Source organism: Equus quagga, chromosome 12, assembly GCF_021613505.1.
Source record: "Equus quagga isolate Etosha38 chromosome 12, UCLA_HA_Equagga_1.0, whole genome shotgun sequence".
NCBI classification, from domain to species: Eukaryota; Metazoa; Chordata; class Mammalia; order Perissodactyla; family Equidae; genus Equus; species Equus quagga.
Genome location: NC_060278.1, coordinates 25,308,893 through 25,328,552, shown reverse-complemented (window position 1 = coordinate 25,328,552; position 19,660 = coordinate 25,308,893). Strand labels below are relative to the sequence as shown.

General features: G+C 45.0%; 1 protein-coding gene across 9 annotated transcripts in view; it reads right to left on the bottom strand.

Annotated features, from left to right (window-relative positions):
• SFMBT2 (Scm like with four mbt domains 2) overlaps positions 1 to 19,660 on the bottom strand; it is a 242,210-nt gene that overhangs the window by 198,648 nt on the left and 23,902 nt on the right. For 8 of the 9 annotated variants that reach the window (XM_046679942.1, XM_046679939.1, XM_046679948.1 and 5 more), the window contains exons 3-4: positions 12,216 to 12,310; positions 9,453 to 9,693 (exon numbers count right to left, since the gene is read on the bottom strand). In XM_046679942.1, coding sequence (XP_046535898.1) covers positions 9,453 to 9,693; positions 12,216 to 12,310 — 336 coding nt within the window. The remainder of the gene's footprint in view (positions 1 to 9,452; positions 9,694 to 12,215; positions 12,311 to 19,660) is intronic. The other variant, XM_046679947.1, reaches the window with a different exon arrangement.

The following is a 19,660-nucleotide window of genomic DNA, read 5'->3' as shown; positions in this document are numbered from 1 at the left end:
AATGGAGGCAGGGCCCTGGAATGGAGGCAGGCCCTGGAATGGAGGCAGGGCCCTAGGATGCAGACATGGGCTTGGACCCTCGAGCCATGATGGGAGACTCAATAAGACGCAGTCAGAGGTCAGAGGCTTGTTCAGGAGCCGGAAGCAGGCAGAGAAGCAAGAGAAGCTCCCCAATCCTCCAGGCTAGAGGCAGGTCAGAGGCTCGCTGGAGAGGGGACAGCTGGCACTGAGGGCTCCAGGCTCAGGGCAAGAAAACTCAGGAGGTCAGTGCGACAGGGTCAGGGCTTGGAACAGCCAGAGGCGCCGGAGGAGGGCTAGCGGTGCAGGGGGATGAGTCTGCTCAGAGGGACCGGAGGCTCTGCCCTCAGGCGTTCAGGGCATTAAGAGGCCACCCAGAGCAGAAAAGGGGGCAGACAGGAGCTGAGCCCCCGAACACAGGGCCCTCTTCACCTGAGCCGAGTCGGGAGCAGCCCCAGGCCAGGCTCCCTAGACAGGGAGGAGAGCAGACAGACGAGACTGGGGCTCTGACAGTTACGGAGATGAAGGACTGACGATTAGGAAAAGAGACAAGAGGCCAAGGAAACCCATGGAACTCAAGCACCAGCATCCTCCACACAGGATTCAGCGCCTGCGGGTCTTAAAGCACCCATGCTGCTGGATTAAGAGGCAAGAGAAAGTAAATTCATTCACGGCTAACACCAAGAAGGAGAATCTCCCAGCGCCACTGTGTGCTTACAGTTTTCGTGGGAAAACCCAAAAAGCATCTGATGCAATTCACATCACTTTACACCACCTCGTGATTACCATTTGCCGAGGAGGTTCCAGACCGACTCTCTTCCATTTATTTGCCTCCCAAAATGACCAAATGAAAAACATTCTGGACAAGGCGCTTTCTGCCCTGTTCTTAAAAATCACAAGAAGCCAATTCCCCAACTTTTCCTAGGGATATGTTTCCCGTATTTCAAGTTCGAACATTCTAAAGTCTTATTGACACAACTTAATCAATAAACAAATATTTACCGACCCCCTTGCTATTTTCAAAGCATTGATTTCAGAACTGGGAGAAAGAAATGGCCCTTAGCTTAAAATCTACTCCAAGCTGTCTGACCTGGGGACAAGTTATTGACCCTTTCTGAGCCATATTTTCTTAAAATGTAGAAAAAAGAATAATGCCGGCCAGTCTACAGGGTCGTTCTGGGAGTTAGGGGTAAACTTAGTTACTTAGTAAATAGTAGGCACACAATTAAAATAGTTTGTGGGTCAGAGAAACTGTCTTTAATTGGAGGGTCACAACACAGACATGATAAAATTCATGATACATTTATTAACTGTGCAAAAAAATGATACGGGGGAACGTGATATAGAGTGAATTTCAAAAGACGAATAAACACCAAACAGGGATTTATGAGAGAACAGATTATTCATTTTTTACTCATAAAGAATTAGCTATTCACCAACACCTGCACAAAGGTTTTTGATTTCTATGAGGACCATTTAGTCTGCCTTTATTTGGGGGGTTTCTATTTTATTTTTCCTTCCACAGGCTAAAAAAACCAGTTTCCTAGGCTTCTGTTCATAGAGCCCATGTATTTCCAAGTCCTTTCAAAAATTTTATTCATTACTCTTCGAATTCTTACAGGCAGGGCACTTTTGAGCTGAAGGAAACCTTAGCGATCATCCAGTGTGTTGTAAGATGGGGCCTCAGAAACCTGAGGTCACACACTCAGAGGCTGCACAAGGACACGTGTAGCTCTCCTGGTTCTGTGCCTGACACGCAGGGTACGAACCCAGAGGCTACAGGGCCTGAGCCGAGAAGAATGAACAAGCAGGGGACAGAGATCCAGAGAGCAGACAAATGACCCCGTGAAGAGGCTGCCATGCTAAGGGCTGCCACGTGGGATGCAGGACACACACGTCTACGTCTTCTAAATCCTCAAGAGATGCCCACAGCCCCAACTTTTAAACGACGTGATTTATAAATGGTGAATACCAAAATCATTTCAAAATTCTGTTCAGATCAAAACATACACACACACATGCTCACGCACACACACACATGTGCTCATGTACACAAAAACACCCAACGTGCTCACACATGCATACAAACACATACACTCATGCATGCATGCAAACATAGACACACTCACACACATGCTCACGCATGCATACAAACACATACACTCATGCATGCATGCAAACAGACACACTCACACACATGCTCACGCATGCAAACACATACACTCATGCATGCATGCAAACATAGACACACTCACACACATGCTCACACACACATACAAACACACACATGCTCACACACACGTCTGCAAGCAAGTCCACTCTGGTCTACACCGTGGTGAATCCCGACACAGGCTCTGCACCTGATCAGACAGGATTCAAAACCACGTGCATCGTTATAAAAGATCCATTAAGTGCCTACAGAGAAAGGATTACTTTGCTTCCTACCTGAATAGTCCTTCTTTCACATATCATTATCAAGAAAGGCTTTTTGACCACAGGTATGATATTAACTCACTTTTTTAAATATATAACTATGATTTCTAGTTTACTTTCTGTCACACTTGTCAAACGCATCCTACTCTCTTATAACAATGCGGTTTTTTCTCTTTACATTAAACTGTCTAATATTTAGTGACTCTCTGTGCTTTCCTCATCTCCAAGGGGCCAGTAAGGATTAATTTTGCTCTTTTTCAGGATATATAGTTAATTTTCTTATTAATAAACCAAGGGAATTCCAGCGACAATTTAAGACTGCCAGTGAAAACAATATGATCGTTTAAGGGTCATCGGTATTACTAAAATGTCATTTAAATAATAAAATATGAATTTTAAATATTGATTGTCTCATACAATAATTAAACTGTACCTCTCAAAGACCACAAAAAAAGGTCCGGCAATTCCCAAAAACAGTCCTAGGACCAGAGTTCAGCATCTGGCAAGATCTACCCCATAACATAAGGCCCAATTCACACTTTCTCCTCACACTTCATGAATAAACATCTCTTTATTCAAATAAGTTATACACTAACAAATTCCAGTAATTTTGATTCAACTTCAAATGGTAAATAAGTCATTCTGGCAAGACTGCAGAGTTTGCAATTCAAATTACAGAAATCTTAATAATGGGGAAAATAAAAATTAGTGGCATGATTCCTAAGGCACCAGAACTCCAATACTTTTATTGCCACAGCGGAAAGCACACATAAATACTCCTCAATTTATAAGCCGAGGAGCCTGAGTGGACCAGGTGTTCTCACACCTATTTACCTGTAGTCTCAGAGAAGCATCCTGTTCACGGACTCCGCAGACACCTGCTGGAACACGAAAGCTCCCCAACCCCAGAGAGTAAGAGCTAATGTTGCGACTTCTCAATAAATAACAGTAGAACAGTCCCTGGATTAAATGATTTCCTTACCTTATCACCGTAAACAATAATTATTTGGCAGCTGCCCTCTGCGAGCTTGCACGTGCTTATGAATAAATCAAGCCTTATTGATTTACTAAGCCAAAACGTTTTACATTTCTCTCCTCTAATAAAAGCCATAATCCTCCACGGCACTTAGCACTGCTTTAATGTAGTACGTCTCTTAATACTTTTAATATGAAAGATTAGGGCCGATTAGCTCATTTGCAGGAACACTGCTCTTTGAATGGCCAATTGGCCACTAACCCAGGTCTCTAAACACGTCCTTATTAATGGAGCTCTCCGCCTACTGACTGCTTAATGAAAGATAGTCATGCGCCACATCATGATGTTTCGGTCAACGATGGACCGCATAAATGACGGTGGTCCCATAAGATGAGTACCATAGTGCCCGAGTGTGTGAGAGGCTATGCCATCCAGGTTTGTGTAAGCACACGCTATGATGATCGCACAATGATGACATTCTCAGAACGTGTGCCCATCATTAAGCAACACAGGACTGTACCAGGGCACTGCTGTCGTGCTGTTTCCTTCCTCGTGACATTTAACATAACAACGATGGCTCGCAATAACTCAAAGATCAAATTCCTTTAAAAGAGCAAGGCAGGAAAATATGGGACTGTACAGAATGCTACATGCTTGGGAAAAATATCACCTAAAATAATAAAATGACTCTTCCAGTGCAGACACTTCAGAAAACAGAAGACTATTCTGGACCATCCCAGATCATCTCAAAAGGTCTTGAGCACTGCACCCCGCATCTGACCAGGAAAGACAGTCCTCTCCCTTCCCCCATTAATGAGCAAAATCACCCAAAACTACCACCCTTCTGCTCAGTCCAACCATATTTTGAAGCTATGGTCATCCACATACTGACGGGTTCAACCTGGCTTCGGCTGATCTGACGCAGGGACTGATCACTCCTGGTTCTCCAGGTTCCAACAAGAACTGGAGTCTACAATTCGTTTTTTTTTTTTAATTTTTTTGTTGAGGAAGATTGGCCCTGAGCTAAGATCTGCTTCCAGTCCTCCCCTTTTTTGCTTGAGGAAGATTTTCCCTGAGCTAACATCCATGCCAATCTTCCTCTATTTTATTTGTGGGATGCCCTCCACAGCATGGCTTGATGAGCAATGTATAACCTGTGAACCTAGGGCCATTGAAGCAGAGCATGCAAACTTAACCACTCCACCACTGGGCTGGCCCCTACAATTCTTTGTTGAGCGAAATTCTATCCATTGCAGGCAACGATGGGCCCAGGCCCTCTCAATAACTTCCCAGTTTGTCCCAAATCCACTGAAACTCTATCATCCCCAACAGTAACACAGAAACTTTACTTTCATGCTTCGTACAGAGTCCTGGGCTAGATCCCCATAGATTCTAACACCAAAACAAACTCCACTCCTCATGCATACGATAAGAAAATCAGCCCCCTCTCCTCCCTTCTTTCCTTTACAAGGATCACCAACCAAGCACATCAGACTGGAAAGCTTTTAGAGATGACGTATCATAACCTCTTCATTTTAAGATGAGAAAATTGAGAGGGGCTCATCCACGTAGCTAAACTGGTGGCAGAGGCAAGATAAGAACCAGATCTTGTGGTTCCAACTGCAATGTTCTCCTTTCAAATCACCCCGATTCCTGGGATCGGTAAGGAGATCTCTGTTCCCATGGGGCATCCCAAACAAAAGCATCATGTGACAGATTGCTTTCACTACTGTTAATCTTCTACGATGCCTTCTAAGTTTAACCACGACAAAGATCCACCAGGTACAGTTGCAGAATGTACCACGATGTTAGCTCTCTAAGACGGAAAACCACACAGACAAGAATCCTTGTTCAAAAATAGATTCTGCGATTCCCTGTGCAATGACGGCCGCCTCTGGCTACAAAGCAATAATTATCCTGTACTACAGCAATCAATAAAACCCTTTGCCCCATGAACCTGCTATTTCCTGACTTTGTTCTCTGTGCTAGAGATTTCCAAGTCATATTGATTACCTACTAAATTTTTTTAAAGTTCTTTAAAACGAGCAATAAAGAAATTCTCAGATTAGCATAACGGGTTACTGTTTCCACAGACTTCAAATCTTTCAGTCACATTAACGGTTTCCCTCTTTACAGGGTTTTCCCATTTTTCATTTTGGAATTTGTCATTTTAAGTGTGTCTGTGTCTCGCCTAATAGCACCAAGTCAGTAGGATACAAATTTGATAGTGTTTCTGAGACTGTGACGGCTGCCACATTTTTCACCCAAGTGAGAAAGAAGAAGTGATTAATAAACTATGCCCTCTGTCTCAAGCAACAGCATGGATTGGTACCAAATGAACCCCTTAGCTCTTAAGAGTGCTGAAATTTGGTACCCCGGAACTTCTCACTAAAACTATGCACTAGAGAGCCTATTATGAAGTGAAACCATCTTATGTCCTTTCCAAGGGCATTTAGCTCCCGACGTGTCAGACTTTAAGAGTGAGTCATGATTGCAAAAAGCAAGAGCAGCCAGGAGGCAAGACAGCAGCCCAGAGTCAGGGGCTACCTCTCTGTCCCCCGTTTTCCCCTCCCTTAGTGCCCCCAAGTGCATGCACGTCCCCTGGGATCAATGCATGTCTGTCTGCACCCTCCTGAGTATGTGTGGGCATATCCATATGGCTTTCGTGTGCAACGCTGGGCGAGCAGGACGATCTCTAATTCTCCAACGAGAACTGATATTTTCCCAAAATGCCATCAGGACAGCTCCTGCATCAAGATAGGTTTATTTTATGGCAGATCAGAAATCATTGGGAAATTAAATAATCGTATGTTCTATAATATCTTCTCGCCTCAGTGGCTGTTTTAATTCAAAGCCAGATGGAATACTACTCAGTCTTTAAAAAGAAGGAAGTCCTGTCATATGGTACTATGTGGATGAACCTTGAGGACATTATGCTAAGTGAAATAAGCCAGGCACAAAAGGACAAACACTGCATGATTCCACTCATCTGAGGCATTTTAAAGCAGTCAAACTCCTAAAAGCAGAGAGTGGAATGGTAGTTGCCATGGGCCGGGTGGAAAATGGGGAGATGATGCTCAATGGGTAGAAAGTCTCAGCCACGCCAGATGAAAAAGGTCTAGAGAGCTGATGGACAGCATCGTGCTTACAGTTAACAATAATGTGCAGCACACTTAACAGTTTGTAGGGGCCAGCCTGGCAGTGGTTAAGTTTGCTGGCTCTGCTTCAGCGGCCCGGGTTCACAGGTTCAGATCCTGGGTGTGGACCTAGCACCACTCATCAAGCCACGTGTGGCAACATGCCACATAAAATAGAGGAAGATTGGCATAGATGTTAGCTCAGCGCCAATCTTCCTCACAAAAAAAAAACTGTAAAGAGGATGAAAAAATAAAAGTGTCATTTATGACACAATTTAGGCTGGGTCGGGGACACTGTGACACAAGCATTATAGGACCTTGTTCACCCCACTATTTGCTTATGCAGAACTGGAGAGGGAGTCAAAAATAAAGCCTGACCCATTAACAACCATTCTCCAGCACTCGCCTGAGAAGAACCCCTCAAGAGAGAGGTAAGAAATAAAGGCTCACCCTTCTAGACAGAAGCACACGACCAACACTGACTCAAGTGCTAGGAGAAAGGGCACAGAGAGAGAAGGCACCATGTGTAGAGATAACAGCCGAGATTCCTTTCCTTAAGGGTATCTACAAACTAGTAGGTAGGCAGCATCTTAACCTTCTTCACAAGATCATTCCATTATTCAATGAATATTTATTGAGAACTCGTCAGGTACAGGCAGTAGGTGCTAGCGCTGGCGTACACAGATGAACGAACTCACACCATGAGCTCACTGTTCCGGGGGTGAAAGTTCCCTTTTCAAAAAGCCACACACTTGAAACTACAGTTGCACCCAGATGCCCAACAACTGACGAATGGATAAACAAAACGCAGTCTATCCACACAACGGAATATTACTCAGCCTTAAAAACGCATGGAGTCCCGACACAAGCTGTAACATGGAAGAGCCTTGAACACATTATGCTAAGTGAAAGAGGCCCATGTTACAGTCACGTGGCACATAATGACGTTTCGGTCAACAACGGACAGCACATAGGATGGCTAGTGCTGTCCACAGATGAGCACCATAGGGCCCAGGTGTGTAGTAGGCTAAACCATTTAGGTTTAGGTAAGCATGCTCTATGACGCTCAAACAAGAGCAATCGCCTAACAACGAATTTCTCAGAACGCGGCCCTGTCATTAAGTGACGCATGACTGTATACAATGCCATGTGTATGAAATGCCCAGAATAAGCAAGTCTATAGAAACAGAAGGTAGACAAGTGATTGCCAGGGCCTGGGGAGAGGGGAGAAAGGAAGGTGATTGTAATGGGTGCAGAGTTTCTTTATGAGATGACAAAAATCTTCTGGAATTAGATAGTAGTAATGGTTGCATGACCTTGCGACTATAATAAAAATCACTGAACTGTACACTTTCAAGGGATGAATGTTATGCTATGTGAATTATATCTTACTTAAAAAAACAATCACAAGGCAGGGGGAGGCACAGCTACAAGAGTGATCAACACTAAGGGCACAGGCGGCCTTGAGGGCACAGGTAAGGTGTGACCTTGGCTGCCTGGGGGAGCGACAGATAAGCTGACCTCTGAGGAGGAAGGGGAGAGGAAAGAGGATCTAGGCACAAGAGAGAACACGCACAAGGCCCCAAAGCAAGAAGGAAAGAAAGAAGAGCCTCTCTCTCCCTCCCGAGAGAGTGAAGGAGATGTCAGCTAAGGCCACGGTGATGGATTCAATCCTCACACATCACATAAATGCAACTCAGACTCCATGCATTTATTATGACCCTCTCTTTAGCAGACTCTCCATGATGCACAACAAGGGGCAGTAAAAACCATAGCCCGTTCCCACCCATCAGAAACACAACATATCAGAACTCAAAAAACAGGAGCCAATTCAAGTACTCCGAAAGGCGAGAGAAACTGCCAACAGGGTGGCCAGGACGAGCCTCGGAATTCACGTCCCTTCAAAACAGGAAGAGCAATTCAAAATTAAAATAGGCAGGCAGGTACCAAGAAGACGGTGCACACGCCTGAGAAGGAGCATCAAAAGTCTTCAAGGGTAACAGCTGCCACCATCAAATACAAAACACAGAGAAGAGGGTGTTGAGATTCAAATATGTGGTAATGCCGTTTTTCTCACTTGCGGGATCAGATGAGCTCCTGAACGCATTTGTAATAGGCAGCCCACTGCCCCAGCAGGCTTTCTCGCCCTCAGCTCCACGGCAGTAACTCTTCATTTGGGGGCCGTCCTCTGCACTGCAGGATGGTTCAGCAGCATCCCTGGCCTCCTCCCACTAGATGCCAGTAGCATCCCCTCGCCTCCCCTCACAACCAAGCAGGCCTCCAGGACATTGCCAGCTGTCCCCTGGCGTGGAAAACAGCCCCAGTAGAGAACCACTGCTTTCCAGCAGCTAAACGGATCTTATCTACGCAAGCTTTGACATCGCTTCCCTCGGGAGGAATGTCCTCTCTCCTCATTTGTTTGGTTTTCCACATGCTTTGCACCCTGGCAGTCTCCCCACCACATGATAGATTAAAACTTAGTGGAGAAGGCTGTTTCGGATGCTCAATAGCACTGTTCAAAATGTCAAGTCTCGAAAGCAAAAGAAAAGCAACACAATCCATCACCAAAGGCAAGACAAGACCTCAGTGGCTGGCCTGCCCTCAGCCTTCCTCTTCCACCTCTGCAAGTCCATCTGAAGATCAGGCCCCAAAAGCTTCAACTAGCGGGTTCGGCTCTGACATCTGAAAACACACCCGGTTCCCGCTCACTCCGGTGCCCTGAGACTAATGAAACTCAAGAAGCAACCTTTAAAGCACTAGATCTTCATCCTAAACCAGTTATCGAATCTCTACCAGGTTTCTCTACGAGCATCACCAATGAGGATCGCTGATCATTCAAAAGCCTTTGCGACGTGGACCAGCTTGCCGCACGGATGCAGGGAGCTTACCATCCGGGGGCATCAAGGCTTTGTTGTTCTGCGTGCACCACCCCACGGGGTGGAGATCCGCGATCACCACGTCACACCAGAAGTCGGCCCGGCGGTCCTCCCCGTACCCACAGTAGCGCAGGAGCAGCAGCTGCCCGCAGGTGGTGATCACGGTGGCCACCCAGTACGTATCCGGGTTGTTCTTATTAGCCACCTCCAATTTCATGCCCGGCTGGAAGTTGCTCTGAATGCTGATTTCAACCTTAAGGAACCAGAAACAGAAGAAAATCGTTATTATACCAGACACATACACCCACAAGATTACAGGAACTATTAAAAACACAGCATTGAAAAACAGTATTTCTGAGCCCTAGAATAGCACTAAGAGAAATATAATGCCAGCCAGCAACGTGACCCTAAATTTCCTAGTAAAAGAGCCAGCCCTGGTGGCCTAGTGGTTATAAAGTTCAGTGTTCACCACTTTGATGGCCCGGGTTCGTTTCCCGGTCACGGAACCACACCCGTCTGTCAGTAGCCGTGCTGTGGTGGCAGCTCACGCAGAAGATACCAGAATAACTTACAACTAAGATATACAACCACGCACTGGGGCTTTGGGGAGGGAGAAAAAGAAAAGACAAGGATTGGCAACAGACATTAGCTCAGGGCAAATCTTTCCCAGCAAAAGCAGAAAATCTCCTTAGCAGCCACATTAAAAAAGTGAGATAAAACAGATGCAGTTAATTTTAATAATGTATTTTATTTAACCCAATAGATCCCAAATATCATATCAAGATGTCACGAATATAAAAAAAATATTAATGAGATATTTTACACCCTTCTTTTCTAATGAAGCCTCTGAAACCCGGTGTGTATTCTACACTGACAGCACATCTCAATTTGGCTGGCACACTTTTCAAGTGCTCAAAAGCTCCAGGAGGCTAGCGGCTACTGTGTGAACAGCACAGCCTTAAAGAATGGATTTTCTTTTTATTAATTAAGGATCATAGTCTGTTGATATTTGCAGGCCCTCCCCCTAAAAGAAAGCTTTCCAGCCTGGTGGACATCCCAGAGCTAACACCCCTGATGTCCGTGAGTAGCAGTTGCTAAAAAGGGAGGATGGAATTCTAAATGGATCATCCTCGGATCCACTGGTACTTTTCCTCTAAACCTGGCTTTAGCGGCCTGGGGAAATTGTGCACCCTGAAGAATCGTACATTGTGATTGAAAGGGAGGGGGGAGAAGTGATCACATTTAAGAGACAGGAGTGACTCCGTATGCAGAGATATTGATAACTTCTTGGTAGCAAAAGGAAGGAAAAAGTTGCCGATCAATATCTCTTCCCTAAACTGCCTCAAGGAACCTCACCAAGTCATCCAGCATCGTAAGAGGCAAATGTTACAATGGCTCTCGCAGCCTGAATGCCAGATGAGTTTCAGTTTTGCTATGTTTTAATATTTAGCTTTTGGTTTCACTAAATGGCCACAATCACCTTTGTAATAAACCAGTAATTACAAGATTACGAGTGTCGGTATAAAAAGAGAATTCGGAAGGCGATCTATCATTATAAGGTCATCCAGATTTAAGAAGGTCTTAAATTCCTTTTTGAAAGAACATCTGACCACCGAAAAGATAAAATGTTGCATCAAAATAAAGAATCAAAGGGGGGCTGGCCCTGTGGCCGAGTGGTTAAGTTCGCGCACTCCGCAGCAGGCGGCCCAGTGTTTCGTTGGTTCGAATCCTGGGTGCGGACATGGCACTGCTCGTCAGACCACGCTGAGGCGGCGTCCCACATGCCACAACTAGAAGAACCCACAACGAAGAATACACAACTATGTACCGGGGGGCTTTGGGGAGAAAAAGAAAAAATAAAATCTTTAAAAAAAAAAATAAAAAATAAAAAAAAAAATAAAGAATCAAAGTTCTGGCTTCCTCATTCGGCAAAAGAGCCAAAAGGAGGAACAGGTTGCTTATGATACGCAGGCTGCATCTTTTTCCTGGGTAGCCCCATGGAAAAAAATGTTTCTTAGATTTAAACTTCCACTTCCAGGAAAGCAACAGTAACGTCTCAGAACTTGGGTCCTGGAAATGTAGTCTTTTCCTTGCTAATGATACATTATCGAAATCTCCTTTCTAAGCAAAAATCTGATAAAAACTCAATTTTTTAATTTTTCTGGGATTTGCCCATGGCGGGGCATGCTATTTGCATTGTTCGAAGAAACAGTTCTGATGAGAATGATTTTTTTCGGTTTGATCCAACCATTTTGTGAATATTTACAATATGTCCTCTGATCTGACTCAATCTGCACACAAATGGCTGTCAAACTTTTAGGTGTCCTTTCACAATAAAAATATCAATTCAAAACAAAAATTACACCTCCTAAGAAGACATACACCTTGCAGCTCCTTGCTTAGTCTGCTGGCCTTTTATTTCTCTGAATCCACCTTACCTGTCTCCGGCTGTGGGCCTCTACATGGCAAGGGCCATGGCTAATTTGGCTTTTCAAGTCTAGAACAAGGTTCCAGCTGCACCCCATTTCCCACCCACAGTGCCCCGACCTGGGCCCAGCCCTCCATTAGGTGAGATAAGCTACAAGGGCAAGGCTCATCCTACCCGCAGTCATCTGGGAAAAGCCAGCCAACTTCCACATCACCTCTTTATGTCTAAGAAACCTTGGAATTTCCTTTCCTTTCCCTTCCCTTTCTTCTGATCGGCTGTCGGCATCTCCTCGCAGATTCCCCTCCCACCGCCCCAAGCAGACCAGAGAGAGAAGGGAGGTCACCTACGTGTTTGAATGATGTGTGAGGAGCTGCACTGGCGCCCGTTTCTTCCAAATATTCCCCCCAGTTGAAGCCAATTTCCTCCAAGCTTGAACCTTCTTCTGTCGAAAGACCGAAAAAACAGAAGAGTAAGGACGTTAGAGCGACGAACAGAACGGTGCTCGCCTTCGATGAAGACCAGGGCATCTTTAGTGCAAGAGACAAATGAATTCAATGGTTTAGGAGGAAACCTGAATTCTCTGCAGAGCTTGAGTTGGCTGATTTTAGAGACAGTTGACTAAAGAAAGGAAACACTGAAGAAATTCTGCTTGGACTACCCAGACAAAACCTAGGGTAAAATCAAGCGCTCTTAAGTAAATGCAGTGAGATTTGTTACACAGCATACTTGCTGCCTCTGAGTGGATTGGTTTGGAATCAGCCACTGCAGACAGTCCGGTCTTCAGGGCAGTTGGAGGACACCACTGGGTGCTGAGTGAGCACCCTGATGTACACACAGCACCAGCACTTTGTCCACTGGCTCCTTACTACAGCCGCAGATGATAAAATAATATTACACACTGTCAGTGCCATAAGGGACTTTAGAAAGCATTGACTCCAATGCCACTTCGAAGGAAAAAAAAAATTGAGGCCCAAAAGGATTGCTCAAGCGTGTGAGGCCACCTGGCCAGTTGGGGACAGAAACTGACCAGCTGTCAGACTGACCCTTGGTGCCCACCCTCCTGCCTTCTGCCATGACGGAGCCCCTGGGGCAAGCCACACCGGTAGAAACCAGCAGGACGTGTGTTTCTCCAGATACAAGGAACAAGGAGAAAGACAATCAAATGTACCACATGGCTCTGAAAACCATCACCACCTTTGCTGTGAAGGAAATCAAGCAATGCCCAAAACATTTAAGACTGCACGTGAACATATCACCTGTACAGTCGAAAAGCACCAAGTAACTCATTTTAGAATACAGAGAACGTACATGTCCTAGCTTCAAATGGAAAGCGCTGATAAGCTGTAAACATTACTTTAACCTATTGGAATGGCTATCATAGAGAAAGGACACACAGCAGTAAGGGCTGTCCACGCACATGGATAAGGAAGAGCTTCAAGAGTTCAGATTCTCTTTTCTTGCCATAACGCTCGCTGCAGGTTGGTGTTCAACCCGTGGATCCTCTCTTACCAAGAGCCGATTTCATAGGAGGGTAAGACCACAGCTCCAATTTCTCAGCTTCAACTTTGAGACCATTCCTTGCAGCTCTTCATTCTTCATACAATTCTAATCTAGGCATTTTACCAAAAATTTTGGTTTCCACCAAATTTTAATTCACCCACATTTCTGGTCTCTTCTCTCAAAATAATAGGCTGTGCGTGCTTTCGTGCTCACTCGGGTGTTCATTCAAGTTAACAAGAGAGGAGAGGGCCCACGGAGACTCCTCAGCACGTCAGCAGAACACTGCTTCAGAAAGCTGTTACTCTCTGCAGCCTAAAGAAAAGACTTTCAAAAGCACCCTAAAAGTCACACCTAGAATGGCATTTTTAAAGTCAAAACCGTTATGCCCAGCACTGGTAACTTTAAGTGAGATGGTTTTGGGGGTTTTTTGCTGAGTTCATAATAGTTTCCATCGTTGTGAATTTCAGTTGTACATTATTTCTTGATTGTCACCATACGTGTGCTCCCCCCCAGGCCCCTTCCCCTGGTAACCACGGAGCCGTTCTCTTTGTGTGTGTGTTTGTTTATCCTCCACATGGGAATGAAGACATACGGTGTTGGTCTTTCTCAGCCTGGCTTATGTTGCTTAACACAATACCCTCCAGCTCCATCCATGTTGTTGCAAATGGGATGATTCTCTTTTTTATGGCTGAGTAGTATTCCATTGTATATATATATATATATACCACATCTTTATCCAATCATCAGTAGATGGGCACTTGGATTGTTTCCATGTCTCAACTATTGTGAATAATGCTGCCATGAACATAGGGGTGCAGAGATCTGTTTTAATGATAACATCACAAAATTTAGGGTTCCCACAACAAGCCCTTTTCGAATCTGTAACTTCTAGCACATCCTCCAGGAATATGTGCCCGAGGCAGCTGATTCTCTAAAGACATTTCAAGGAGCAATAGATAAACACACAATGTTTATGAGTGGAGGTCTCATAAACCCGGAGCAAATATTTACAGCCGATTCACAAACCTCTGAAACCCATAAACATTTTATCAAGGAAACTCTGACAACCTGGCTGCTCTGCAAATGAACCAGTTGCAGGCATTTCCCCATGATGTAATGAAAACAGATTATGAAAGGCTACTAAGAAAATTTCACGTTTTAAAAGAAAACAGGCATGTTCATTAGTGGCCGTCCAGTTTTGGAAAACAGAAAGTTGCTTATGTGACCGAAATATTTCATAATAAATAGAAAAAGAAGACCTTCCTGAAAGTTGGAATGCAAGCAACCACATGGTGAAAAATGGAATTAAACAAACAGTTCACACACCTTTTTTTAAGTAATCAAACCTTGGATTGTACAATCTTACAATGTGAAATAAGGTTAACTCCTCAAGGCTACATATTAAAGTCTGTGACCAGTGCCCAACAAAGGAATGGAGACTGAGCAGGTCTAGAAGGAACGAAATCTTACAGAGCACCTTCTGGTGTGCTAGCTGTTTTGTTTTTGTTTTTTTTTTACCGTGAAAAGAGAAAGAAAGATGACATTAACCTTTTGTTACTTAACTGCTGACAGTCAGTTCATACTGTCCCAAGGTTGGGAAAATAGTTCCACAGACACACACTATGAATGAAACTCAGAAGGACTGGCCATCGCCAATCCTAGATGGGAGCTCATGGCCATGGGATTCACCCAGGGAGGGGACAGTGGCCTGGACACAGAGGTCCTCATGGCTGTCTCAATTACCCAGATGGCCAGAGAGATTTTCCAGAAAAAAGAAAACACACAAAAATCACCCAATCTCCGAGGTAGGGGAGGCGACAACTCTTCAAAAGACAGTTTGAAAAACAAGGGAATATGGAGTAAGACGGAACTGGTCCCCAGCATGAGGAGAGAGAGATCTGAATTTTTCTAATAAGAATGCAGAGGTTAAGTCTGCATGCTCCACTTTGGCGGCTGGGGGTTCACCAGTTCAGATCCCAGGTTCAGACCTATGCACCGCTTGGCAAGCCATGCTGTGGCAGGCGTCCCACATATAAAGTAGAGGAAGATGGGCACGGATGTTAGCTCAGGGCCAGTCTTCCTCAGCAAAAAGAGGAGGATTGGCAGCAGATGTTAGCTCAGGGCTAACCTTCCTCAAAAAAAAAAAAAAAAGAAGAATGCTGACTCCTTTCCTTCCAGAATAGAAGAGCCTGTGGGACTCCAGTTAATATATCCTAAAGCCAAAAGGAAAAAGAAAAAAGCCTACATTTACAGAATAATTGTTTTCACTTACAGGCTTGCCCAATCTGAATGTGCGATACCACTTTATCTAGACTTCATCAGGAAATTACATTTAGCCGGCCTGGAAAAATAATGTCAAGGAATCTATTTATCACCATGTCAGCACACTGTTTTGCTTGCTTTTATCACGGCGATTGAAGAAGCCTAGAGTTCCAGAAATCCAATTTTGGCCCGCTTCCGTCTTGGTGTGCCCCGTGACAGTGGTGTCCATCCTGTCCACCGGGGAGCCTACTCGAGCTTATCCTGGCATCCCATCCTCAGTGCTCCTGGCAGAAGGAGGAATTTTCTCTTGCACCTATTTCAGTTACAGGACTGGGTGTCAGTCCCTGACCCCAAATATTCTTTAAGCTTTCCTTAGGAAAAGAGGCACAACGGACAACGTAAAAAGCTGTTAATGAGACTGAGAGTCCACTTAAGCTGAAGTCGTCATTTCAGAGGGATGACCTATCTCAATGCCAGGAATTGCAGCCGCTGGGGGTGGGGACCAGGGAGCCCAACCACACAAGATCAACCGGGAGCAACCAGGTTAGACTTCCGTCCCGTGGCCCCATCATTCTGGCAGAGAAGACCTGTAGGCATGTAAGTGCAGCCACTTACCAGGGAGATGCCATCCTGTGTCACATAACACACGGGGAGAGAGGACGGGAGATGACAGAGGAGAGGACCAGAGAGAATGTGAGCTGTCCCTGGGTGCGTAAAGTGTGTGGGTGTGGGGTGTGCAAGGGGTGTGTGTGCACGCACACACATTTATGTATCCAGGGTGCCTTCTCCCTGCACTGAAGGGCAGGACAGCCCAGGGCATCAGAACCAGCCCTAGAGCCTCAGGACCCCTGGGATGAAGTCCCTGCTGGTACCCAAGAGCCAAGTGACTCTTCATCCATAATATGCGGATAATAAAAGGAGCTCTCCCACCAGTTGTGGAAGGATTCAAGGACCCCACACATGTAACACGCCTAAGAGAGTGCCTGCCACACAGCCTGATCGCAGGATCCCGTACCTGCCGTCCTTGGTTTGCAAGTCTTAGAACCAGCTGAACAACGCCGACTTTGCCGTCTCTCACTCATCCCATCCATGAATTTCCTCGGAACCGTTTCCAGGGAAAAGACCGTCAGCACCAACACACGGCCCGGCCCGACGGGTGTCACGGTTCGTCCCAGAACCGAATAGCCCCACAACGGAGGCCAGAAGGGAAGATAATTTACGTACTAACAAGTTCAAAGGGAACTACTTGGGAAAATCAATAAACTCCTTGAAGACTCATACTTGAGGATGTTATTAACACTCTAAATGTTCAAAACTAAACTGGAGTTTCTAGAAGTCAGCCTCCACTCTCTACATAGTTTCAGATCCTGCTGGAAATGTGCTTCCTCTTTAGGAGTCCATCTTTGTGGCACCAGCTCAAAGTCTGCTCACAAGGACATACGGAAATTCCAAGGAGAAAGGACCAATTAGCCATTTAGGGGGAAAAAACATCAGGGCCAATATCTGAAAAATTTAACATAATTTTAGAGCTGTTTAGAACTATTTCTACGAAAGATCATGGCATCCTGGATGATTTGGGCCTCGCATCACACAAGAGCAAGGAAGTAACAGAGTATACACGATGGGCTTTCCTCAAAGCATACCCCAGCCAATTATATACAAAACGTGGTGCTTCAGGGCTAGCCCAGTGGCACAGTGGTTAAGTTCGTGCCCTCCACTTTGGTAGCCCAGGGTTCGCAGGTTCAGATCCCAGGCGTGGACCCACACACCACTCATCAAGCCATGCTGTGGCAGTATCCTAAATACAAAATAGAGGATGTTAGCATCATCCACAAGGAAATTCACTCCAAACAATTTTCCTGACACATGTGACTATTAAGTTTCAGAATCTACTTCAGCTAGAGAGAGAGACACTGCATCTGTGTGAAAACAATAAGTCAACACGGTTGGCTTTTAAACCATTTTAAAAACATACCGTTGGAAATGATGCAGCAACAGAAATCAGACATGTGTACGACAGAAACACGAAGAAAGCTCAGGGACTCCAAACGTGGAAAAATAACCCCACTTGGCAAACATCAGAAAGGCATATTTATACTTATATAAAAGTAGAATGATGAGGGTAAACTTTCACTCTGGGACCAGGCTCTCTCAGAAAAAGAATTTCCATATTCCCGCCGGGAGACGGAGGGTTCAGCTCTGCTTTTAGGGTAAGTTTTCTCACTTCTACAATAAAGGAGGGGAAATGAGCTGATTTTGAAACAGAGACTAACATCTTTCAACATATTTAGGCAATTATTTTGAGCTTTTCCAGATTTTTTCCAGATAAGATAATTCCAGACACAGACTTAATCAAATAAATTCAATGACATCAACCCATCTGTGATTCTCTCATTGATTGCTCTCATCAAAACGTGAAGATAAATCTCATAACTTTTGGACAACGGTCAAATGCCCCACTGAGTTAATGATCAACATTTCTTTACATGAATTCATCACAGCAAAGTGTTTATGAGTCTGAGACCTAAGTTATCCTTATTTAATTAGGAAAGATAAAAAAAATTTTTTTTTAAAGATTGGCACCTGAGCTAACATCTGTTGCCAATCTTTTTATTTTCCTTCTTCTTCCCAAAGCCCCCCAGTACATACTTGTCTATTGTAGTTGCAGGTCCTTCTGGCTCTGCTGTGTGGGACGCTGCCTCAGCACGGCCTGATGAGCAGTGCTAGGTCTGTGCCCAGGATCCGAACCAGCGAAACCGAAGCAGAGCATGCAAACTTGACCACTCGGCCACGGGGCTGGCCCCTCAAAATTTACCTTTTTAAAAAAACTCTATTGTGTAAGTATTCAGAAAAAGACGCATTTATAAATTCACTGGTTAAATATAAAATTCTAGGGGGCCAGCCCAGTAATGTAGTGGGGTTAAGTTCAGGAGCTCCACTTCAGCAGCCTGGGGTTCTCAGGTTCGGATCCTGGGCAAAGACCTCTCATGGCTCACCAAGCCACACTGAGGCACCACCCCATATAACACAGAGGAAGACTGGCATGGATGCGTTACCTCAGCGACAATCTTCCTCAAGCAAAAAGAGGAAGATTGGCAATAGATGTTAGCTCAGGGCCCATCTTCCTCACAAACAGACAAAAAAAAAACTATCAAAGACTGGTTTAGATTGGTTTCGTTTTAGATTTCTTAAGGGAGAAACACTTTGCCCCAAATTCCCATGACGTGAATCTCCTTCACATGACACCCTTTTCTAAAAGATGCGCTCAAGGTTTTGGAGGTGGTCTTGAGTAGCAGCATCTAACGCTTGGGCATCCTCTCTCTCTGGGCACAGAGGAGAGAATTCTATTTCCTCGCCTCCCTCACAGCGGCAGAAACACGACACGTGACTGGTTCTGGGCAAGAGGTTCTGAGCAGAAGTGACACCTGTCTCTTCTGAGCTAGAGCAGTGAATTACTGATTCAAGACACTCCAGGGGCCGGCCTGGTGGCGCAGCGGTTAAGTTCACACGTCCCGCTTTGGCGGCGTGGGGTTCGCCGGTTCGGATCCCAGGTGCAGACATGGCATCGCTTGGCACGCCATGATGTGGCAGGCATCCCACATATAAAGTAGAGGAAGATGGGCACGGATGTTAGCTCAGGGCCAGTCTTCCTCAGCAAAAAGAGGAGGGTTGGCAGCAGATGTTAGCTCAGGGCTAATCTTCCTCAAAAAAAAAAAAAAGGACAGTCCAGCTCTGCCTCCCTCTAAGAACAAACGCCCCCAAAGCCCCATGATGAGTGCCGGCATCGTACGATGGCATGGAAGGACTGGGTGAAGTAGGTTCAGAATCCATCTGAAACAGTGTGAATGATTTATCAACAATTATTGTGCTGAGCCATTGAGATTTTGAGGCAATTCGTCACCTCATCATAACCCAGCCCACACCATATATAGGTATATAGGGAATAGAGAATATTAACTTTGATATCTAGGTAATATTAATTTTAAACCAAACTTGGCATAACTTTCAAGCTGCTCTGTGCTTATAAATA